The sequence below is a fragment of the Euleptes europaea genome, chromosome 14 (assembly GCF_029931775.1).
Source record: "Euleptes europaea isolate rEulEur1 chromosome 14, rEulEur1.hap1, whole genome shotgun sequence".
NCBI lineage: Eukaryota > Metazoa > Chordata > Lepidosauria > Squamata > Sphaerodactylidae > Euleptes > Euleptes europaea.
Genome location: NC_079325.1, coordinates 32,483,325 through 32,508,562, shown reverse-complemented (window position 1 = coordinate 32,508,562; position 25,238 = coordinate 32,483,325). Strand labels below are relative to the sequence as shown.

General features: G+C 45.4%; 2 protein-coding genes across 2 annotated transcripts in view; both read left to right on the top strand.

The window, feature by feature from the left end:
* The first annotated feature begins 1,198 nt into the window (after nt 1-1,198).
* On the top strand, nt 1,199-9,718 carry FIGLA (folliculogenesis specific bHLH transcription factor). Its single transcript, XM_056860407.1, has 4 exons — nt 1,199-1,423; nt 3,344-3,496; nt 5,982-6,218; nt 9,589-9,718. Exons 1-3 carry the CDS (start codon nt 1,199-1,201, stop codon nt 6,213-6,215), a joined length of 612 nt encoding a protein of 203 aa, XP_056716385.1. The 3' UTR covers nt 6,216-6,218; nt 9,589-9,718.
* Nucleotides 9,719-15,095: 5,377 nt separating this feature from the next.
* ADD2 (adducin 2) overlaps nt 15,096-25,238 on the top strand; it is a 57,519-nt gene continuing 47,376 nt past the window's right edge. The window contains exon 1 of the mRNA XM_056860406.1: nt 15,096-15,117. The gene's annotated coding sequence lies outside the window, so the exon portion shown is untranslated. The remainder of the gene's footprint in view (nt 15,118-25,238) is intronic.

Here is a 25,238-nt window from a genome sequence, read left to right as displayed (position 1 = left end):
TCTGAGTGTCTGACTCACACATTCAACCCAGGATGTTTCTCTGGCAAAAGAGATCAGTGGCTGCGGAAACTTCAGCTGCCTAAGTAGAGATGCGTCAGCTTTAGACACAGGCCAGAAAAACCTTGTGCTAAGAAGGTGAATGCTATGCTATTTAGAATGGTGTTTTCCTCCCTTGGCGTAGAAGCAGCACTGCTGGCCAGTCAGGGTTGCCCCCTTTAGCCTAGGTGGAGAATTCCAACAGCTGCAAATTTTCCCATTGTGGAAACCCCAGGAAGGAAGAAGCATCTCTGGCATCTACTTCACCACGAACAGCTGTTAGGGTCAGAGGAGGCTTGTTCTTGTTGGAACTGGGTAGTGCTGCTCCAAGCAACCACTGGGGTGAGGGAAACTTCCCCTACTATAAGACTGGGCAAATATTGCTTCTTGAGGGATTCCTCTGGGTCCTCCACTGGTTTGTCAGCACTCGCCCTTTTCCCAGGACAGTTCATCCAAATCCAAGGTATTCCGTGGCTTTTGTTTCCAGAGGGGAGGGCTCCTTTGCCTTTAAGAGGCACCTCAAAGGCAACAGGTGTGACTTTTCCCATCACATCCTTGCAGTGATTTGGAGGGGTTCCTCAGGGTAGTCTCTGGATATATTTAGCTTTGGCTAGAGGCTGCTCAGGGGTCTCTCTCTGTTTCTTCTTCAAGGCTTGTAAGTAAAGGGTTGGCTTCAGTGAGGTTTCTCCCCCCCCCCTTATAATTTAGGGTGTCTCAATGAGGAAATTGTAACAGATAAAGCTGACAAACCAACCTTAAAGTCTGTCAGAGCTGAGAAGTTTGCAATAGGGAACTGGTATATTGAGTTGTGCCCAGGGTGCTTCTGCTCTTTCTAAAATGTTGTGAGCAGGGCCTGACTGAGACATGCGGAGGCCCTAAACTATGTCAAGGATAAGAGGCCTTATAGCATTACCCACACACACATCCCAGTTTAGAGCACAGGTCTCCTCAGAATCCTACTTGAGTCTACTCAATGGGGGCTTACTCCCAGGAAGGTGTTCTTAGAATCACACTATCAATTAAAAAAAATTATTTAGAGGCCCCTCACAATCTGAGGCGTTAGCGTAGTTTATTTAGCTTGTATATAACTCCAGCTCTGGTTGCAGGCAGGACTATAAGCATCGCTCTCTTTCTTCTCTTTGTCTTGTCCTCGGGAGTAAACATGGCTAAAGAAGCGCCCCTGGAGGAAGCTCGGCAGTGGCCTCTACTCCTGACCTCTCCGCCGGAGATTCTCGGAGAGATCCTGAGTGAGCGGTTTGGCCCCCTGCCCTTCATGGCACCTATTACCCGCATGAAGAGGAAGCCCTCCGGCTACTACTTTCCCACTGAGAACCGGGAGCAGGTCCTGGGCAGGAGACATGCCGCTAATGCCAAAGAAAGAGAGAGGGTAAGTAGGGGACCACAGTTTGGTTGAGGATGCTTGCGTGCAAGATGCTTGGGGGAAAACATCCAAGGTGGCTCATGGCAAGCAAGAGGGGGAAATAAAGTAGTTAAAAATAAGTAAAGCAATACTTTTTTGCCCAGCAGGGCATCTGACTGACCACTGGAGAACTGATTGGCTGTGCATATTATTAAAAACATTTCAATGGCGGCTGCCACCATTGACTTTGCTATTTCTTCACTCCTCTTTCCCAGTGTATTATTTAAAGTTACCCTTGTCCCCTGCACTTGGGCTTCCTCCGTGAATGTGTGTGTCTGGCTCCACCTCCCATGGCTAGGGTTGCCAGCTCCAGGTTGGAAAATACCTGGAGAGTTTTTTTTGGGGGGGTGGAGCCTGAGGAGGGCGGGGAGGGACGTCAATGCCATAGGGCTCACCTTCCAAAACAGCCATTTTCTCCAGGTGAACTGATCTTTTGTCGCCTGGAGATCAGCTGTAATAGCAAGAGATCTCCAGCCACCACCTGGAGATTGGCAGCCGTAGCCATGGCAACCCTCATGCGGTTACACCCATTGCCCAGTGTTGGGTTTCCAAAGGGGCCCATGGGCTCAAAAAGGTTGGGGACCCTTGCTGCATCCTATTTATACAGGGCCAGGCAAATCCTGCAAGTTGTGGGTAATCAGTATTCAACACTACTAAATACATGGTTTTGGAAGCTTCTCTTTTTCCAGCATCCTGGTGGCCACTGTCGTGCTGGCACTAGCCAGCAGTATCCTGCAAGCTCTGAGAGAGTGAGAGGCAGGCTTGGGGGTGGGGGTAGCATTCTTGTGCCAATTTTGCTGGGAAAGGTGTCTGAATTGAGCAATAAAATAGCTCCAATGCTTTAAAGAGAGGTCTTATCTACTAACTAGCTGCACTAAGTGTTGACTCTAGATAACTTGGGTAAACTTTGGATGGGGAAATGCATCTGCCACCTGTTCTAAACTTGGTTTTTGCACTGTTCTTAGAAGAGGGGTAACAGTTTTTGGGAGAGTTGAAGGTGGTTTGAAGAGGGGTTGCTTACCCCACTGTTGTATGTAGGGAAAGAGTCTTTTAAATTGCTTCCCAGACCTGTTTCACTGAATAGAATAACTCAGCAAGAGAAGTGGTGTTTACGTGTATACTTATAAGAAGCACAGCCTTTCACAACTCTCTGCAAAACTAGTTTCCCTTATCACATTTCTTTGCCCTTGTATTTAGCATATTGCAACACTGGATGCGGGGCCCCTGCTAGATTTGAATGATTGGAGCTTAATGCCCTGTTTCTTTTTTGAGCTGCTCCTTACATTGTGGTTATTTTGGCTCTTTCATGGTCAGACAAATGACTCTGACAACAGATTTTGGGGAACTCTGCAGTGTGGCACAATAGGGGCAAGGTTTGATCCATGGGTAGGGTTACCAACCTCCAGGTGGTGGCTGGAGAGTTCCTGGCATTATACCTGATCTCTAGGCAACAGAGATCAGGTCCCCTGAACTACATGGCTGCTTTGGAAGGTGGACTCTATGGCAATATACTCTATTGAATCCCCCCAAAAACCGCCCTCCTCAGACTCCACCCCCAAAATCTCCAGGTATTTCCCAACATGGAGCTGGGAACACAACCCAGCATAACTCTATAGAAGTAAACGGAAAGTGGACATGTGCATGGAAGCCGTCGTGGTTAAGAGCGGTGGTTTGGAGCGGTGGACTCTAATCTGCAGACCTGGGTTTGATTCCCCACTCTTCCACATGAGTGGTGGATGCTAAACCTGGCGAACCGGGTCAGTTTCCCCACTCCTCCACGTGAAGCCTACTGGGTGACCTTGGGTGAGCCACAGCTCTCTGAGAGGGGAGAGAGGGAAATTCAGAACTTGAGTCCCTTTATTTTAATCTCCTCCTTTTTTTTAACAGATAAAGAACTTGAACAGCGGTTTTTCCAAACTCAAGTCTCTTGTGCCATTAATCCCAAAAGACAGGAAGCCTAGTAAAGTTGACATGCTTAAAGCAGCAGCTGAATACATTCGCCTGTTGCACTTGATTTTGGAGGAAACAGCAGGATGCAAGGTAAGAGAAAAGCTGACTTTTCAGCTCCCCAGATTATCCCCACTGTAGCAAAGCTTGCTCGCATCAGGGGGCCCTTCCCACATTGAGGAACTTCTTAGAGGTTCCTCTGTATGTGCTATAGGACCTTGTGCTTTGTAGAAGAACCTGCTGAGGTCGTGTGCCAGGATGCACAAGCGGCTTCCTTGGAGCACTGGCCAGACCTCCTGCTCCTCTTGTGTAGGTCATGCCTGGCTCCACAACTAGTACTGCAAGGGGAGCTCCTCGTGCCCCTACTGATCTTCTGAATGAGCAATTCCCTGATAAGTTTCCAAGGAATGAACTCCAGGGTTTGGAAGCCACTGCTTTAGAATGCTTCAGACTGTCATTATCCACATTTGCAACAAACTTTGCGTGCAAATTGGTGCTCCTTTGCACAGAGCAATGTGCCACCCATGGGCTTTGAAAGTAGATGTAGAACTGGGTAAAGTGAAAATAGTTAATGGATCCCATGTTTGCAGAGTCAGAGGCAAATAAGTGGTCTGCAGTCTCTTAATTTTCTAATATGTATTGCACAAAGGAGCAGTAATAGCTGAAATGCCTAGGTCAGGGGTCGGCAAACTCATTAGTCAAAAGAGCCAAATATCAACAGTACAACGACTGAGATTTCTTTTGAGAGCCAAATTTCTTAAACTTAAACTATATAGGTAGGTACACTGTTTATTAACTTAATAAACTTTAATTAAAGTTTTAAGTCTTAATTAAACTATAGGTACACTGAATAAAACTTGATATCATACTTAATAGTGATCTTATTTATTGATAAAAATTAAATTGTAAGTCCCTGCCATTTCCCCCTCCCTGTCTGGAGTCCTCGTCTGGAGGCCTGGTCTACCACCATAAAAGCCTATTGATAGACCTGGCCTCCGGCTGAGTCTCATTGGGAGGCCAGGTCTACCCACTGGCTTTCTTGGCAGTAGACCTGGCCTCCGGAGGCCCATAGAAGCCAATTGGTAGACCTGGCCTCTGAAGGGGGACTTTTCCCCTCCTAGGAATCCAGGTCTACCGCCAAGAAAGCCAGTGGGTAGACATGGCCTCCCAATGGGACTCAGCCGGAGGCCAGGTCTACCAAATGAAGCCCGCCCCGCCCAACAGCTGATAGGCGGGGTGGGCAGGAACAGCCGAGCCGCCCGCCCAGCAATTGCACAGCTAGAGGGGAGGGGAGGCTTTAGCCTCCCAACCATTGAGGGCAAGGGAAAGGGGGACCTGGCCATTCTCCACGGTGAGGGGGTGGAGAGACAGCGCGCCCGTTCGCCTGCTCTCTCGCACTCTCTCTCTCTCTCTCTCTCAGGCACGCCGGCTCCGCAGCCCGGCTGCTGGCGCGACCAGGGGCGAGAGCAGGGGCTCCGAGCCAAGTTCGGAGAGCCGCACTCAACGGGCCAAAGAGCCGCATAGTTTGCAGACCCCTGGCCTAGGTCTCTGGAAACAAGCTTATGGAGACAGAGAAAAAAGACTGAACATTGAGGCCTACTGTGTGCAAAGGAAAATTTCAACACAAGAGTAACTTTTTGGCATGAGAATCCAAGGTCCCACAGAAACAACTGAATACTCCTCTGCTGAACACTCCCCCACTTAAAAAAAAACAAATGCCCTGCATGTAGCACATCAGGGGAAATGGTTTGCATATCTTTGTCCCCAAGGAGCCTGCCTGTTTACTGCAAGCAGAGAAACTGTGCTTGGTAGAACCTTCAAAAAATATGATACGCTCTTCCATCTGGTGGTTGTCTGAAGTGGTACATCCCAGAACTCTTCCTTCTCATCTAACTTAAGCAAAGTCTACACATGCAAACAAAAATAAGCGGAAATGAAGCTGGCCCAAACAGAAGACTTGTGAGGAATTGTGGCTGGGAGAGATTTTAAAATTCCCTCCCCAAAAATCTCCCGTTAGAATTCTCTAAACTCTCAGGGCTTGAGGTTTTTCCTTTAAGATCCTTCCTTCAATCGACGCACAGCTGCTTTCATAACTTAGGGGGTATTTTTAGTCTTCACTGGGCTTTTTAAAAAGGCCATCTTTTCCTATAGGTTAATTTGCAATGTCACACCCAGAAAATCCCCTTATTTAGTATGTCAATAAAGGTATTTGAATTTGAAATTCCCATTGATGTGTTAAGATGCCTACCTCATCTATGTGTGGCCCCACTGTTTAATTTTTGTCATCCACATTGGGACCAGCAAGCTTTCTGTTGGTTAGAAGGATAATAGACTAAACTACTTCAGATTACATGTGGGAGCACAGAAAGGTAGCTTCACCCATCTACAGTCTGACATGATAAAGCCCATGCTACCACCTCCTTCTTCGTATGCTTAGACCAGGCCCCATAGAACTCTTAATGCTCTGCCCCAGAATCATACCAACTTGCTTTCACATGAGCATATTTCCATGGTTTTGGCCCAGGTGTAGCTTGGTCACCCAAGCTAATTTAACTACATGTTTACTTTCTGCTTCCAGAAGCTGGAAGACCCAGTTGATCACAAATCTTCTGGGACCACTTCTGTGCCAGTACCCCTGGAGAGATGCTTACTGGGAAATAGAGAACCACAGAGTTCCAGCTGCTACATTAAAGTGGAAAATAACACACAGTCTGCATGCACAAATGAGGTGGTGGAGGCCCCCGTATATACTTGGAGGGAAACTGTTCTGCCTGCCTATGTGGGGCTCATAGAGCTTCACAAAAATGGATAATCGGTAAGGTTTTCCCCTGTGTGAGTATATTACTTTTTACTCAACGCCTGCTGCATCGCTCAGAAAATGGCATTCACACTTTTGCCACAACTAGATGACCTGGATGGCCCAGGCTAGCCCTATCTGGTCAACTCTCAGAAACTAAGCAGTTTAGTACTTAGGTGAGAGACCATCAAGGAAGTCCAGGGTTGCTACGCAGAGGCAAGCAATGGCAAGCCGCCTCTGAATGTTCTTGTCTTGAAAATCCAATGGGGTTGCCATAAATCAGTTGGAATTTGGTAGCACTTTCCACCACCACCACCACCGACAAAATGTCTTGAGCAATCCTCGCATGCTGTAAGTTTTGGTGCATGGGGTAGGTGATGCATTAACTTGCGTGGAAATATTTTCAAAATAATGAAGTACCATATTTACTTGAAAGTAGAGTTGCCAACCTCCAGGTACTATCTGGAGATCTCTGGCTATTACAACTGATCTCCAGCTGATAGAGATCAGTTCACCTGGAGATAATGGCCGCTTTGGCAATTGGACTCTATGGCATTGAAGTCCCTCCCCTCCCCAAACCCTGCCCTCCTCAGGCTCCGCCCTACAAATCTCCCGCTGGTGGCGAAGAGGGACCTGGCAAAGGAAGACAATCCCCCCAAAAAAGATGTTATACACAAAAGATGCAAAGTTAAGATGATCCCCCTTTTTATGGCATACCTGGATTAAAAAAAACTAGACTTGCATTTGAGTAAATACAGTAGGTTTGACAGATCTATTTGCATATTGGCCTTACAAGGCCAAGAAACCAATTTCCTTCTCTCTGCAGGCCCATTGATAAAGCCTGACACTTGCAGGAGATCTGTCACAAATTAAAAAAAAAACTTTTAAAAACATAAATGCACATATGAGTGAAAGTGTGTATACTGTTGAAGCTATGGGGAAAGGAGGGATCTGATCTCAGGCTGGCTGCTGCATCAGTTCAGATCAACCAGCAACCTGGCTGCTTCCTTTCCAGGTTGCCTGGATTACTTACTTCCCTTATGTGTCATCAGGCAACCAACCAGCGGCAGCAACAGGCTTGCCAACCTCCAGATGGGGCCTGGAGTTCTCCAGGAATTACAACTGATCAAAAGACTACAGAGATCTGTTCCCTTGCAGGAAATAGCAGCTTCATAGGGCAGAGTCTGTGGTATACCATCAATTCTAGCTGAAATGCCTCCCCAAATTCACTATTCCCCAGGTACCGCCTCCAGATCTCCAGGAATTTCCCTGGCCTGAATTGGCAACCCTATGTAACAGTCAGGTGTCACTCAGCCCAAGTGGGAAACCCTTGGCTCTGCATGTGGTATGATCTTCATGCAGGCAGCTGAACAGGCTCTGAGCTCATGCAGGCTCTCTTGCTGGGTTGTCTTCTTAAGTTCCCACAACAGCCTACTTTAGGGTTGCCAACCTCCAGGTGGTTAAGGAATTACTCAGTACGCAGCCACCAATGCACTAAATTCTTAACTTTTAAGAGAAAACCTGCACGTGTTCAAATATGTACTACTTTACAAGATAAACCATCATATGTACTCTTAAACCATATGTACTTTTTATACAATATGTTAGAAAGCTGTTCCATTCTTTATACAGGGAAATATATATACACAGATATATCACTGTACTTATAATCTCAGTGGAACAACGTCCCGTATTAAATTCTGACTATATGTAATTTGGTAACTACGTAAGGATAATAACATAGATGCAGAAAGAATATTGTGCCAACAGGAGGCTAGATTTATTCATCTTTTTCAATCTATTCAACCATATGGATTGAACTCCTCCTTGGATTTATCTAGTTACATATAGTGTGTAGAACAGATATTTCATAGCCCAGGAAATATATATAATAAGTGTATAGTATAAGTAGTAGTACAAACTACAATGTATTAGTTTTGCAGGATTTTTACCATGACACAACAGTTTAGATATAGAGATTATTGGCAACACCTGCCATGGATATTTTCCTTATATAGCATCATGCTCTAGTTTAGCAAGTCAATGGACTAAGAGTCACATGCCAGGAGCTGCAAGATTGCAGCCAAGTGAGTTTACAATATTATGGCATAGGTATGAATTCCAACAATTAATGTTACATGTGTGTTATTACAATATACATTGTGCCTATTTTAGATAAATGAAATTAGTATTCTGAGGAAGCCTACGAAACAAGGTATAGCCAGAGTCTTGTCATTTTCCATTATTGGGATGTTGGCCCTGATTTGGGCATCAAGGCATTAGCCTGAGTCAATTTTGCTAAGAAAAAGACATCACTGAAGGCACAAGCTGCATAACACAGGCTTGGAAGAAGCGATGTCCTGATTGGATTAATCAAACCAGCTGACTCGGAAGCAAGCACATTTTGTGTGTGGTGCGCAGGATTCACGCACCCACAACGGGACATTGGGACGTCTTGACAAGTTTGGTTTACATATAGTTAGAATTTAATACGGGACATTGTTCCACTGAGATTATAAGTACAGTGATATATCTGTGTATATATATTTCCCTGTATAAAGAATGGAACAGTTTTCTAACATACTGTATAAAAAGTACATATAATGGTTTATCTTGTAAAGTAGTACATATTTGAACACTTGCAGGTTTTCTCTTAAAAGTTAAGAATTTAGTACATTGGCAGTTGCATACTGAATAATTCCTTAGTCGGTTGCCAAATCTTTCTATTTAGTACGCTCCTATTACTTGTTAACCTCCAGGTGGTGGCTGGAGATCTCCCACTATTACAACTGATCTCCAGGTGACAGAGTACAGTTCTCCAGGAGAGGTGGACTCTATGGCATTTTACCCCATTCAAGTTCCTCCCCAAACCTGACTTCATCAGGCTTCACTCCCAAAATCTCCGGGTATTTCCCAACCTGGAGCTGGGAACCCTAGCCTACTTAACTAGCCTCAGTCTTCCTACGAGATGCCGAGTGTCCTATGTATGTGACAGAGTGCAAGTATAGGATTTTATTTTTAAAGCAAGATACATTTGCAGATTTGTATTTTTCCTTGGGGGGAGGGAGCACACTATAGGCTACTTTCTGAGTCACAAAAACTGATCCTAGTCCTGCCTTCCTATAAGCAAAGATGGGCATACATGCAGAAAGAAAAGAATCAAAACGTAAAACTTCGCATTATACTAGTTTTCATAGTTAGAAAAAGAATCTGTTTGAAATAAGGTCGCTGTAGAAAGCTTCACTGCCTATCTAGTATTTCTGAAGGAGTCATGTTTTTAATGAAACTTAAGTAGCTCTGCTACTTGGTAGAAAACAATAGGTAGCAATTAAACTCTTAAGCAAATAGCTGCAGCTTCTTCATGCTCGGTAACAAAATTGTCTTTCAGGTTCTCCATAATGGATGGGTGCAGGATCTTTACTCTCAGAGTGAGCACTACTTTCCCTAAAGGACTTTGGGTGTGTGTTTTTTTTTAATAGCACTGAATTTGTTTAAAAGATGATAAAGCTGTTGCACTAAATGAGCCCTCTCATTTTGCGCCTGTGCATTCTGATCTCGAACACAGTTGATTGTGAACAGAAAAAGGGAGAGCTACATGGAAGAAAGCTGATTCATTTAAGATGTGGCATTGCGGGAGAGTTTTACAGATATCATGAACCATCACAAAGACAAATAAGTGGGTTCTAGATCAAACCAGGCCTGAACTTTCCCTAAAAGCTAAATTGACTAAAGACTTATTGGAAAAGGCAATAATGCTGGGAAAGGTTGAAAGCAGCAGGAAAAGAAGACCAACCATGAGAGACAGTCTTCAAGGGCAGCCCCACATAAAGTGATTAGTGATCTAATCTAGATGTTACAAGGGCATGCATCATGGCAACAAGCTCTTTCCTTTAGGGAAAGCGCGACCCCAACCAGAACAGGAAACATCTCAGATCCTTGGACAAAAGTTTCCTGCACCAGTAGCACCTGTTTTGTCAAGACTAAATTTCAGTCTGGTAGCCCTCATTCATCCCAAAACTTCCTCCAGGCACCTGTTTGTGTTTTCCCTGGAATCTGTTGGAAGTGCAAGGCAGAGCTGAATGTCACCCATGTAGTGAAAATTCAGCCCAAGTTCTTGGATGACTTCTCCCAGTGGCTTTACAAGAGATGTTAAAAAGCCCTTCATGGCAAATGTGTGCTAAGCAAAGTCCAGAATAGGGGACACTGTCACGCTTACAACCACACCCACAGTTCTTGTGAGGCACTCTTCCTGATCCACCCATCCCTTGGGGAAGTGAGCAAGAGCGTGGGCAGCAGTACATCATGGGAAAGGCAGGCAAGCATGTAGGCCTAAATGTCCCGGAATCTGTGATTCTCTGCTTGTTCCAACAGTGCTGTCAGCTCACAAGAGGCAGCAAAGAACCCTTGTGACAAGGCCACCAGAACACACATCCCATGTAAGATACCCCAATGATCGTACACTCCCAAAAGTTTCACTTCCAGACAACTCTTTTGCTTCTAAGCCAGTTTTCTCCCATACATTCTGCCCCTCTATCCAAGTGTGTGTGGAGTTTGTGTTTATACAACATAGATCTTTGGTGATCTAAATTTGGGGTTTTGATGGGAACAGACCACATCTCTGCATTCAACAATGCAGAACTCTGTGCAAGTAGCAGACTGCTGGCAGGTAGGGTTGCCAACCACCAGCTGGGGCTGAAGTTCTGCCAGAATTAAACTGATTTCGAGACTAGAGATCAGTTCCCCTGAAGGAAATACCAGCTTCAGAAGGCGAAATCTGTTCTTCCTGATCTTTTGGCTCTGTCCCAAAATCTCCAGGAATTTCTCAACCCAGATTTGGCAAGCCTGGCAGGGCTGAACTGTAAATATCAGACAAGGTAACTCTGGACTTCACTGAAGCAAAATAAAACTGGAGAGGTACCCTCAGATTCTCTGAAACATTGTAGAGGGTGCCTTAGCGTTCCCAACCTCCAGGTACTAGCTGGAGATCTCCTGCTATTATTGAAAATGTCTGTATTATTGTATTAATTTCCAATGACAATAACACAGTAGGAGGTTGAGAGTTTAAAGCAGCTTGTTTATTAGGCCCAATATACATACCGGGTGAAAACTGCCCCAAATGCGCAGGACAGTTCACACACCCAAACAAAGGATTGCAACAACGTTTACAACTTTGGTTTAGGGATGTTACAATTACATAGATTCACTGCCCATTGGTTGTCTATTTTACTTTAATTAGCATAGCGTATAGATATTGGTCAAAGCTGTCTCTAAGCAAGCATTAAGTCTTGCGACCACATTCCTAAGGATGAAGGTAAGATACTGTTGTTCTCTACTGGTGAAAGGCCGTACCAGGCAAGCAATGTAGTCTTTCATCCTGGCAGCTCATAATGGCGTCTGCCAGACTCATGCTGACTTAAATGATTACACATTAGGGCATCTGTTTCAAGGATCAATACTTTACCCCTTATACCTGGGGCTGCATGTCAATTACATACATGTGCTCTCACATGGTATTGTGCTAGATGCTAACCCTTATATCCTGGGCTTAGCATCTTTATAAATGCGAGTATGCGGACTGAGGATAAAAACATACATTTCCAATACATTTCCCATAGCATATAATGATTTCAGGCATTACATTACAACTGATCTCCAGCCAACAGAGATCAGTTCACCTAGAGAAAATGGCTGCTTTGGCAATTGGACTCTATGGCATTGAAGTCCCTTCCCTCCCCAAACCCCACCCTCCCCAGGGTCCACCCCAAAAACCTCCCACCGGTGGCAAAGAGGGACCTGGCAATCCTAGGGTGCCTGTGCGCAGCTCTTCAGTTGCATTCAGTCTGCCAACCTCCAGATGGGCCTGGAGGTCTCCCCAAATTATAACTGATCTCCAGACCACTGAGATCGGTTGCCCTGGAGAAAATGGCTACTTCAGTAGATAGACCATATGGCATTATTCCCCATGGAGGTCCTGTACCTCCCCTCCCTAAACCATGCCCTCCTGAGGCTCCGACTCCGCATATCCAGGAATTTCCCAGCCTGGAGTTGGCAATCTTTGGGGCTGCAAAACAACCCTCGTTTGACCTGGGGTGGGCAAAGGGCTCTTTCAACTGTTCTTTCAGGGCTTAGCCTAAGGTCTGTGATCCTACTCCGCATCCTTTCAGACTTGCCTTCTCCTGTGGCAATGAGAGCCTGTGTCTTTGCAAGCTCTCCTGTCAGCGGGCCAGAGGCACGTGTGCTTCATTGTCCGTGTGATGACGCATCTATCTGTTATTAAGTGAGTCCTCAGGAACTAGTTTCTGTTTCACTCTCAAGGCCTGTATGGGAGTGGCCTCGGTTGGGTCATGTTCTTGTGTGTTGGCTGCAGTTTCCCAATGTGTGTGTATTGGCGTTCTCCATCCGTAAATGTTCTCTTCCAGCTGGAAGCAATAAAGAAACCTGCTCTTAGGGTTGCTGACTCTGGGATGATATTTTGTGAAGGCCTATGGCCACATACAAATAAATTCTACTACTAGACTCTGGGTTGGGAAATTCCTGGAGATGTGGGGGTGAAGCCTGGAGAAGGCAGAGTTTGGGGAGAGGTGGGAACTTGGTGTGGTATAATGCCACAGAGTCCTCTCTCCAAAGCTGGGGAACTGATTTCTATAATCAGTTGTACTTCCAGGAGATCTCCAGGCCTCACCTGGAGGTTAGCAACCCTACCTGTTGCACCTGAAGCTACCAGAGATTCCTGTGTGCTGGGTACAAAGCAAGACTACTGAAGCAGGATAGGTAACCTCACCCACAGTCACACCTCAGGGGATACTACAGTGTCTTTCAGAAGGTTGTCATAGGGATATTCCCTGCAGATTCAACATCACCGGAAACAATATGTGACCTTGGTCCTCTGCTTCTTGTGAAGGTCTCCTTGTATCGTCAACTGAATTACTTTGTTCTGTTTCTTTGGGCCAAGCTACATGTGATGTTGGAGTTGCACACCTGGAATTCCCAATGTGGTGTTTGGTCCTATGGGGACTACTCTGGATTGGGGTCACAGAGTTAACATAAGAAAGGCCATGCTGGATCAGACCAAGGTCCATCAAGTCCAGCAGTCTGTTCACACAGCAGCCAACCAGGTGCCTTTGGAAGCCCACAAACAAGATGACTGCAGCAGCATTATCCTGCCTTTGTTCCAAAGCACCTAATATAATAGGCATGCTCATCTGACCTGGAGAGAATAGGTACGCATCATGGCTAGTATCCATTTTTACTAGTAGCTGTGAATACCCCTCTCCTCCATGAAAATGTCCACTCCTTTCTTAAAGCCTTCCAAGTTGACAGCCATCACCACATCCTGGGGCAGGGAGCTCCACAATTTAGCTATGCGTTGTGTGAAGAAAGACTTCCTTTTATCTATTTTGAATCTCACCCTCCAGCTTCAGCAGATGACCCTGTGTTCTACTTCTATAAAAGCTTCTCCCTGTCCACTCTTTCCATACCATGCATGATTTTATAGACCTCTGTCTACCCTTTACTGCCTTCTTTCCAAGCTAAACAGCAACGTTTTAACCACTCCTCATAGGGCAGTTGCTCTAGTCCACTGATCATTTTTGGTTGCTCTTTTCTGCACCTTTTCAAACTCTGCAATATCCTTTTTGAGGTGTGGTGACCAGAACTGTACACAGTATTCCAACCGTACACAGTATTCCAAGTTGAGTAAAAACGGTTTGAACTCTCCCCTCTCCTTCTGCCTATGGGCTGCTTCTCCAATTAAAAAATGTCTCCCCTCACCCAGATGTATTCGGAAGCCAAAGAGTCCATTCTCCACAACATCCATTTTCTCCAAGGGAACTGATCTCTGGAGTCTGGTGATAAACTGTAATTCCAGGGGATCCCCAGGCCCCAACTGGTGAACTGGAGGTTGGCATCCCTAGTAATCCAGCCACCAAAAACCTAACATGTGAACTTATTTTCAGCCCTGAATCCGGACAAGCCACATAGGTGCAGCTCTTTCTGTTTTTGCTGCGGCTTTTTCATTCCTCCTTTCCAACTGTAAGCTCCTTGGGGCAAGTCACATGTGATTGTCAGTTATCTAGTGTACTAACAACACTTTACTACTGCAGCTATCAATAAACCAGCCTTCCTCCACCCTCTCATTGTAATTTCTCTTCTCGTCGAAGGGCTGCGGTACTACACGGAAGCCACGGCGAGAGCCATAGGGCTTACTTCTGGGTTAACCTGTTCAGGATTGGGCTGTCGGCCAACAAGCATTTTATCCTATAGAGCCTGGGATCATTAAGGGATGCTGGCCGAACGCCTCTCTCTGGAGAGGGCCCCATAACGTGGTCCACCAATAACAAGTTGAAAGGCAGACCACGCGACTCCGCTTTGGGGAGGCCGATTGGAGAAAAACAGACCGTAATGGAAATGGATCATTGCGTCATTTCTCGACACTGCAGTGAAAGGAAAGGCTCTTTTGATGGGGAAGGGATGCAGGGATGCAGGGATGCTGCCGGCCTCGCTCTGGCGGCTGCGCCAGTCTGCCAGCAGGGGGCGCTGGGGACACAGAGGGAGTGTCCCCTTTTGTCATTTAAAAAGGGCTGGAGAGCAGGTTGCTTCTTTTCGCTCCCTCCCCATCACACTCTTGGCTCTGTGTTTTTAATTTTGATGCTAATGTGTGGCGGCTGGGTGGAAATGAAGCCTCCTCTGCGCATCTTCCCCTCCCTGCTCAGCTCTCTCTAGGGCTGATTTCTTTATCTGTGTGCAGAGAAGTGGAGGTACCAGAGAGGCGTGGTGAGCGCACTGTCAAATCAGGATCTTGCAGGATGGGGAGAAAAAGCTCCTGCGAGGTGCTGCCTTGACTGGAAAGGGAGAGGAGGAGGAAAAGGGCTCTTGCTGCAGGTGAAGGCAAAAGCAGTCCTGGAAGATGATTGAAGGGGTAAGGTCTTTGGGAGCCGCCCTCCGGGTTAACCATTTCAGATGCCTCCGAGTAAACCAGTCTGCCTCTGTTTTCTTTAATTGTTCTTTTGGGGGGGAAATGGCTTGGGTTATGGATTGAGTATTTACACCCGAGGTTGTTGATGTACAAGATGCTCTCCCTTTCCCTGCATTTTGCAGAAAATGTAATTCAGTGTGGAGAATGTGCTTTGCTACCCTTGCTGCTATTTGTTTGTATTGTTGCTCTCTACCTCAGTACAGTCACAGATTCTTAAGATCGCACGCAGTGCTTCGATGGTGGGATTCTGTTTCTTTGACCGGAAGGAAAATCTGTCACCTTTATACATATTTACCAGATTTCTAAAAAAATACACTGTATGTGCAAGATGTAAACTAGATTATTTAATGTTTTGCATCAGGAAAAACACCCACACACACATCCCAGGTTGTACTGTAACATGGCAGAAAAATATAACTGAGGTAGCATCCAGTCATTATTAAGATGTGTGCATAGATGCTTGTTTATGGTTGGATACAGTCTTCTGATCTGGCTTGGATGCAGGAGACGGTCTGTTGTGTTTGATCTCTGGGAATTCCTTGTTTCCAAGGCAGCAGTCTATGCCTAGATACTTGGGGCAGTGGGGGGTTCTTCTGGGCGCTTTGAAGTGGCTGCAGATGTGGCTTTGAGACATTACATGGCTGGGATTCTGTGCTGCCCCCAAAGATTGATGCTATCTTGGTGTCAGTTAATAGACGTGATTTCCCCACCCCTCTCAGCATGCTGGGAATGGCAGTGTCTGTGGAATCCTTGATTGTACCTAACCTGGGCTTGGCCTTCTCTCCCCCCCCCCACGTTGAATATTCATCCCTTCCTTTTGTCTTCTTCCTCTCAAAGATGACATATCCTTCCTGACCATAAGGACTGCATACATTGGCTCACTTGTTTCTAGCCACCTTCTCCTCTCCTAACTTACAATCCCTGCTGTCTAATCTGAACATGCTCTATACATCAAGAGGTAATATTTTATCATCCATGAACTTCACTTTCAAAATGAATGGAGTTTGCTTTCCACCTCTCATTACTTAGGTCTGACTCCAGACCCATGTGGTTTATCATTCTTTACGGAGTAAACATGTTTGTTAGGATTGCCAACTCTGGGTTGGGAAATACTTGGAGATTTTGAGGGGAGATTTTGGGGGGCAGTGATATCCCATAATAATTATATGTTTAAAACACATGAGAAGATAGCAGCAATTGTGCACTACCGAACAGGCAGAAGGAGAGAACTGATATATTTAAAATGACCAAGTCCACAAAGCTCTGTCCTCTGTTAGAAAATAGCAGTGATTTATTTAGAAAATATCTAAGCCACCTTTCCAGAGTGCCTGCTTGACATGGCTTACAAAATGAAACATAATAAAAAACAAAATACACAATTAAACATTTTAACAATTAAAAACCCAGCCAGAGCATAAATCAGCCGAAAACACTGAGTTGAGCAACTTAAAATGAGTCTCCTATAAAAGTTCTCAGGCTGGAAGCAGAGAATAGAAGTGAAGTTGAAAGATCAAGCCTTTAAGTTAAAAGCCTGGGTAAAAAAAAAAAAAAAAAAAGACATTTTGGCCTGGTGCCTAAAAGAGAGTAGGGTAGATGTCAGGCAGGCCTGAAGGGGAAGGGCATTCCACAAGATGCCACTACTGAAAAAGCCCTGTCTCTGGTTGCCACCTGGCTCACCTCTGAAGGCAGGGGCACAGACAGGAATATGTAATTCTAAAAGTTTTCCTCTAGGTCAATTCTTTTGGGTTCTGTTCTCTTCCATGTTAACATTTGCTGAGTTTTTTTACTTCTAAAACTTCAGTGTATTGACTGTTAATTTGTTTGATTATGTTGTTTATGTTGTCTCAATATGTTGTTGGCTGCTGCAGAAAATTTATTTTAAATTGAAAAGCAGCATACAATTATTTTAATGAAGATGTCAAAATAAGTCATGTCCCGTGGCGCAGAGTGGTAAACTGCAGTACTGCAGTCCAAGCTCTGCTTACAACCTGAGTTCGATCTCGATGGAAGTCTGTTTCAGGTAGCTGGCTCAAGGTTGACTCAGCCTTCCATCCTTCTGAGGTTGGTAAAATGAGTACCCAGCTTGCTGGGGGTAAAGTGTAGATGACTGGGGAAAGCAATGGCAAACCACCCCGTATACACAGTCTGCCTAGTAAACGTTGGGATGTGACGTCACCCCATGGGTCAATAATGACCCAGTGCTTGCACAGGGGACTACCTTTACCTTTTTTAATTTAGGAGCATTTAGGGCAGTAATCCTTGGTGAAATAATAGAGTCAGGTGTACAAGAGAAGAGGGTCCAACTCTTTGTTCTGTAGTATCTGTTCATAGTAAATCCTTGTCCCTGTTTTCTTTTGGAGAGAGTCTAGTCTAGTGGGTGCCTTTTGGAAATGTGGTTGGCATGAGTTTCTGGAGCTACACAAGACAGTGTTACAGAGTGGTTAGAGTTGGAATGCATGCCGCCCAGAGCATCTTGGAGGACGGGTTGGGATAAATATGCAATAAATATTTTTCAGGATTCAGTTCACATACCCCAGGTCTCTGGAAGAGAAATCTCTGAAGGGGGGGAGGATACATCTACCTAGACTCGGAGTGCACATGCCTCTCAAAGCTTATGCATGGACACACACAGTGCCTTTGCAGGACTGGCTGTTCAGAACAAATGAACGTAGCCCACTCAAAGTCAGAAACGAGCTTTCCAGAATATGCACTAGCTGGGGGAATGGTTGCCTAGGCAAGCTACTGTGAACATAAGGATGTTAGAAAAAGCATCCCTATTTTTGCCTATGAAACAAGATGTGCTTGTTCTATCTTTAACTCCTCAGGGTTAGACCAGGGGCTCCCATTCACTGCAATGGCATTTACACAGGAGAACTCAGCAACATTGAGACCAGGCCTTTTTCTACCTTGATCTGTTCCTGCTGGTTTAAGGCCTTTTCTTGAACTTGCCAAAGATATTTTCCTGGCTTTACTGAGCCATTCCCTTACCATGCAAGACAGTTCTGCATTAGGTCTTGTGATAGGGTTGCCAGCCTCCAGGTACTCACTGGAGATCTCCTGCTATTACAACTGATCTCCAGCCGATCGCGATCAGTTCACCTGCAGAAAATGGCCGCTTTGGCAATTGGACTCTATGGCATTGAAGTCCCTCCCCTCCCCAAACCCCACCCTCCTCAGGCTCCGTCCCAAAAACCTCCCGCCAGTGGCAAAGAGGGACCTGGCAACCCTATCTTGTGGGCATGTCAGTCTGCCGGAGCCTTTTCTCGCCTATTTACTTGCCAGTTCTTACCAAGTGAATCATTTCTTTCTCTTAAGAAGCTCTTTCTAATTGTAAAACCTGATTATAGGTTTCTGGTTCTGGTATCCTGACTGGTTTAAAGAAAATAACAACTACATCCCTGTTTCCATGGTTATGTTCTGCTCAATTCTAGGTGTTCTAAGAATGCAACAGGGATGTTTCCAGATAGTTGGGTGTTTTTTGTTTTTTGGTCCTCATCAAATAATATGAAAATAAACTTTAAAAATAGTTTCTTTCCTTATTTAAGGAGCTTTTCATTATCATAATTGGCAATTTAGAGTAGATGGAAGGTACAAAATAATATAGATTCACCCAGAGAAATGTATATTGAATAGTAGATTAGGAGTTTATTGTTTAATTTAGTCAATGTATGGTTGTGTGTATTGTGTGTAGTGTGTACTGATATGTATTTTGTGTCTGATGGTTTTTGTGTTTTGAAAATAAAATGTACTTTAAAAAAAAATAAACTAAAAAATGGACTTCCAGTTAAGTGATTGTTGAACAAGATCCTGAGCTGTCGCAGTTTGAAATATTGACTTTGAGATATGCAAATTTTGAAATCTGAGCACTTCAGCGGGATGTTTCCCACCAAATTAATTCCTTCTCTGGATAGAATTTGTGACACAGAGGTGGGCCAAATCAGGCCCTTGAAGCAAATTTATCTAGCCCATGGTTGCCAAAACAAATTGTCATCGAGGTGTAGCAAAAGTTCAGTTAAAAGGTGAAGGTTAGTGTTCCATTTCTTGTTTTGGATTTTGTTCATTAAGCCCATCCAGCTCCCCTGACTGTGGTGGTGCCGTCTTCATTACGGAGCCAAACCTCTTGGGGACTTCATGTGGGGGAATATAACGCCTGAGCCTGGCTGCCCTCAGTGTGTGAGGCGCTACCATGCTCAGAGCTGCCCTTTACCCATGGCGAGGTTCCACAGATATCCTCCCAGGTTGGTTCTACACAGGGGCATGAAAACACATCCCTGATGCCACAGACATGGCAAGTAGGCAGGAATGACTTCTCCATGCAGCCATTCTGCTGCCCTTCCTGCCCTGATCCACTTCTGTTCTGCCCCTTTTATGTGTTATGTCTGTGCAGAAGTTAGGGTTGCCAGGTCCCTCTTTGCTATCGGCAGGAGGTTTCTTGGGGTGGAGTCTGAGGAGGGTGGGGTTTGGGGAGGGACTTCAATGCCATAGAGTCCAATTGCCAAAGCAGCCATTTTCTCCAGGCGAACTGATCTCTATCGGCTGGAGACTAGTTGTAATAGCAGGAGATCTCCAGCTAGTACCTGGAGGATGGCAACCCTAGCAGAAGTGTGGATGTGGTGCAGTTTTGGTGTCCCTCTTTGCATTCACAGCTGGTCTGTGCTGCACCATGGCTCAGCTGGGAAATGTAAAAAGCCCTTTTAAGAGCTAAAGATAGGGAATGGTGTGGAACAGTAAGTTGGCCTGTATCATTTTGAAAATGGAGCACAGTTCCTTATATTAACTGCGAGGAGAACATCTGCACAGACACCCCACCTGTACTCATCCCACAATTTCCCCAGTGAGCTAGGTTTATGGAGGTTTGTCTTTAATCTGGATCACTGGGGGGAAATGTGGGATCCCTACAAGCTGTGCCTGCAATGGTGTGGCTGCTCCCAAATGCAGTGGGAACTGCTCACTGTCTACACAGGGTAAAACCCCTGTGTGGAAGCATTCCCAGTCTCCTTAAAGTAGTCCAGGTCCAGATGATGGCATGTAAGTTCGTAGTGTATGATGGGGGAGGAGGCCGTGGCCTTTGTCCTTGATAGCAGCCTCCTTGTATCTGCCCCAACACCTAGTTCTGCCATTTTATTTCATGCTGTTTAAAAAAAACTCCCAAAACTGCAGAAAGGCACTTCAAACTTCCTTGAGAGAAAAATTGACTTTTTCCTTGAGCTTATCCATAGGTGTGCTTTTTTAAAAAAATTATGGAGAACATTTGGGGGAAAAAACAGAACTCTTGAAGCAGAGCTTTGGAGAGAGAGAGCTGCTTGCCAACTAATTATTGTAGAACCTCTTTCTTGTGGAGGGGGTATTTTTGGAGCAATAGAGAACAAAGTAGAACTGGATTTTGGCTGCTGGGCATCTATAAAAGGTAAAGGCCCCCTGTGCAAGCACTGGGTCATTCCTGACCCATGGGGTGACGTCACATCCCGACATTTACTAGGCAGAATTTGTGTACGGGGTGGTTTGCCATTACTTTCCCCAGTCATCTACACTTTACCCCCAGCAATCTGGGTGCTCATTTGAGCGACCTCAGAAGGATGGAAGGCTGAGTCAACCTTGAGACAGCTACCTGAAACCGACTTCCATCGGGATCAAACTCAGGTCTTGAGCAGAGCTTTTGCCTGCAGTACTGCAGCTTACCATTCTGCACCACGGGGCTCTACTTGGGCATCTGTACCCTAATATTAAGTGAAAAAAAGTGCCACTAATGGCATAGTAACTACCATGGACAACATGTACCGGCCATTGCTGCACTGTAGGATCATGAGGCTTCATTTCATGAAACCTGGTACTTGTCATGGATGCTAAATTCCATGCAGGGATTTTCTTCAAACCAACCCTGGTGTCGGAGGCATTCTAGTCCCTTTCTCGCTTCCTCAGTACGCTTCATTGCGAATTCACTTCTCTCACCATTTCCCAGAGTGCTTCTTTGCTCTAGGCAGAAGTGTCAATTATTCCTGGGTTTTCTACCTTACAACATCAGTGGGGCTGTCTCCAGAGCGTTCACTCGGAGATGTAAAATGCAGACACAGCCTGCCTCAGTCAATCTATTAGAGCCGAAATACCCGAACTGAAACACATACTCTGGTACCATTCAAGCACCGGTGTCAAAGGCTATTAGGACCAAATAGTGTGGATGGAGAATTGTCATCTGAAAGACTGAAATGAGGGGTCATCAGTACACGGATGATGCCCAGTTCTCTTTCCTTTGTATGTAATTATGTTATTAGAATTGAGGCTGGACCCCCTCAGCTAGTGTCTGGAATCAGAAAAAGGCTGATTCCAGAAAAAGCTTGATGGGGGCAAACAAACTGAACAATCCTGAGGGACTGTAGGTTCCAATCTGTTCTGGATCCAGTTGTGGTAGGGTTGCCAGGTCCCTCTTCGCCACCAGTGGGAGGTTTTTGGGGCAGAGCCTGAGCGGGGGTTTGGGGAGGGGAGGGACTTCAATGTCATAGAGTCCAATGGCCAAAGCGGCCATTTTCTCCAGGTGAACTGATCTCTATCGTCTGGAGATCAGTTGTAATAGCAGGAGCTCTCCAGCTATTACCTGGAGGTTAGGCAACAATAAATACTGACTCAACGAATGAAATTCCAAAGTGTATTCAGTGCATTTAAAAGTGAAAGAGGACTAACAAAATATATACAAATATTTACAAATAAATTCCAATAGTCCACAGAGGTACACTGATCCAAGGATTATATAGGCTGGTTGCATGAACGTAGCAAACTTGTAGATAAATAGTAGTAAGTAGGAAGACGATCGTTTCTTTCTTCTTCATCAGTTCTGTTCCTATATCAAAAATTAATTTAAAATTATGATATTTCTCATATATATAAAGGATCAATATTTAAAAGTCAATGTACTTACAATCAACATAATTCAATATGCACACCAATATATCCAAATAATTTTGCTCCTTCCCTTCGGGAATTAGTACAGAGATGTTTATTTTGGTTTACTCTATTACCTGGAGGTTGGCAACCCTAGGTTATGGTCCCCCCTGAAAGATCATGTTCTTCACAATCTTCTCTTAAAGGTTGACTCCCTTCTTGAAAAACGTGGATATTTCACAAGCATCTGCTTCCATATTCTCCATTAAATAACCAGAAGCCTCATCCTCTCTTGTTGCATCAGTGTTTAGCAGTAAGCAGATTAATATTGATCTTTTGACTGGTTTATATAACATTAGAGCTAGGACCAGAGGTGGTGCTGCTGTTTAAGGCACATTTTCCGATCTCCAATGATGTTCTGTGACAGGCTGATATTTTAATGAGGGGGGAAAGGTGTGATTTTTGTAGGCCATGCCCCACCCCTGCTTCCTCTTCACAAATTCTGAACTTGATCTCCCTCCCACCCATTCTGCTTGCTCAGTTTCACCCTCTCCCCATCTGTGTTTTTTTTAATTGGGTCACAGTACAGGGATCGATTTTCCTTTTATGTAACTGACCTTTTAGAAAATGCCTCACGGCTTCACGAGGAGGAAAGGACAGACTAGAGGGCCAGCCTGGCAAAGACATCTGAGCGCAAGACTGATGGGCATGGGGCCTCAACCGCCTCAAAGTTCGCCTGCTCAAGCTGTGTTGAAATCAGTGGCAACCGCTTTAGGGAACTAGCTTGGGGGTCGGTGGGTGGGTGAGTTCCCCTTTCAGGCAAATCAGCCCATCTTCACCTTTATGGTGCCTAACAGAAGGGCCACCTTGCGTGTGCGGGGCTTCCTTCTGGAAGAGAAGTGACGGCACATGCCCCCTCCCATCAGATTGGTTCACGAGAGGGCGGCTGGCTCCTCAGGAAAGAAGCCAATGATATTACAAGCTGGGGATGGGGAGGAAGAGGAGAATATTCTCAATATGCCTCAGAGACCATTATGTTCTTATTACACTGAAAGGGAACCCATAGACCTTTTTTTCCAGGTCATCTGGGGATTGGCTGACACCTTTCCCTTACATGGCCTTTCCTTTCCCTGATTTTCTTAACAGCTGCTTCTTTTCCTCTAAACAGGATAACTTATCTGGGGATGAGCCAGTTGAGTGAAACCAATAATGCTTCTCTCTCAGTTCTGGGAGGGGCCATGGCTCCGTGGTAGAGCATCTGCTTGGCATACAAAAAGTTCCAGGTTCAATCCCCTCAGCCTGACCCCTTGGGACCCCCCTGGCAGTCTGAGTAGACAATACTGACATTCATGGACTGATGGTGTGATTCAGTATAAGGCAGCTTCATGTGTTCATGTGGCTTTGTTTGCTCAGTTCAGTGGTCTTTACCCCCTCATAAATATACTTAGAGTTATGGTCTTGCAATGCCTTGATCCTATAGTTTGCTGTAAAGCCAGTCCCACAGTTTAGCATGGGGTAATCCTGGATTAGTATGTACAGACTGAGTTCTGTGGGTCTGGAAGGGTGTTCTTTTTTTTCTATTTTACAGCAACTGGGGCTTTGTTGGTTGTTGCAGCAGGGGTGAACATGAGCATATGAAGCTGCCTTATACTGAATCACTCCCTTGGTCCGTCAAAGTCAGTATTGTCTACTCAGACCAGCAGCGGCTCTCCTAAGGTCTCAGGCAGGGGTCTTTCACATCACCTACTTGCCTAGTCCCTTTAACTGGAGATGCCAGGGATTGAACCTGGGACCTTCTGCATGCCAACCAGAGGCTGTACCACTGAGCCTCGGCCCCTCCCCAAAAGTGAAAGTGGTTTCATCTTACTGATGCTCTGTTGAAAGTACAGGACACTTGCCTTCTTACACAGCTTACCAACTCTGCTTTTGCTAGTCTGTTGGAAAGCAGAGTAACTAGCAGTGCAACCTTGGTGCATGTTTGCTCAGAAGTAAGCCTAGGGTTTCCAACTCCTGGTTGGGAAAAACTTGGAGATTTTGGGGGTGGAGACTGAGCAGGGTGGGGTTTAGCGAGGGGAGGGACTTCAGTGGGGTGTAATTCCATTCAGTGTACCTTCCAAAGTGGGCATTTTCTCCAGGTGAACTGATCTGTGTCACCAGGAGATCAGTTGTAATAGTGGGAGATCTCTATTCTGCCAGCTTATGGTTGAGGTCAGCTAAAATTTTCCCTATAAATACTGGCTACCCTACACACACACACCCCGCTGAGTTCCCTCTATACTACTTTGGGTCTTGTTAAGCTGTTCGCCCAGCTGCAGCTGGATACTTGTTTTTTGGTGCCATTGGTCATTATTGCCCTTTTTATTAGATTGTACTGGGCTATGTTAACTGTAGTTTTAAAATTTTTATTCTGTTTTTATCCTATGTGGTATTCTGTGAGCCACCCTGAGCCCAGCCTTTGGCTGGGGAGGGCGGGGTAGAAATGTAACAAAATAATAAATAATAAAATAATAGCTACTGATCGGAGGCTGGCAACCCTAACTTGGCTCCATTTTATTCAATGGTACTTACTCCCAGGTAAGGTTGCCAGGTCCTTCTTCACCACCAGCGGGAGGTTTTTGGGTCGGAGCCTGAGGAGGATGGGGTTTGGGGAGGGAAGGGACTTCAATGCCATAGAGCCCAATTGCCATTTTCTCCAGGTGAACTGATCTCTGTCACCTGGAGATCAGTTCTAATAGGAGGAGATCTCCAGCCACCACCTGGAGGTTGGCAACCCTATTCCTAGATAAGAATATGAGTCATTACCCTCTAGAAATCCTCTGGTTCATATCTTGCCTTGATGATCAACTTCCTACCAGGTGGTTTTAGGCAAAGTGCTACACCTTGGCTTCAGAGCCCCATCAGCAAGACAGAGATAACAATCTCGGCCTAGATTACAGGGCTGTTGTCTGGACTGATGTGTGAAATTGGTAGGTGCTCATATTGTAATCCATCTGTGACTTTTCCACCCCTGGCACAATGGCCAGCTGAGTGGCATGACTAAGCCAAGACAGCATGAATCCAAATGCCACCTTGATGGAGAGGCAGTGCCAACCATTTAACCTTTTCCCACAAATGCTTTTGCGCTTCAGAATGAAGCATTAGAATTGAAATGCTTTTCTAAAAGGGGCTCAGCCAGTTCAACCGTGATGACT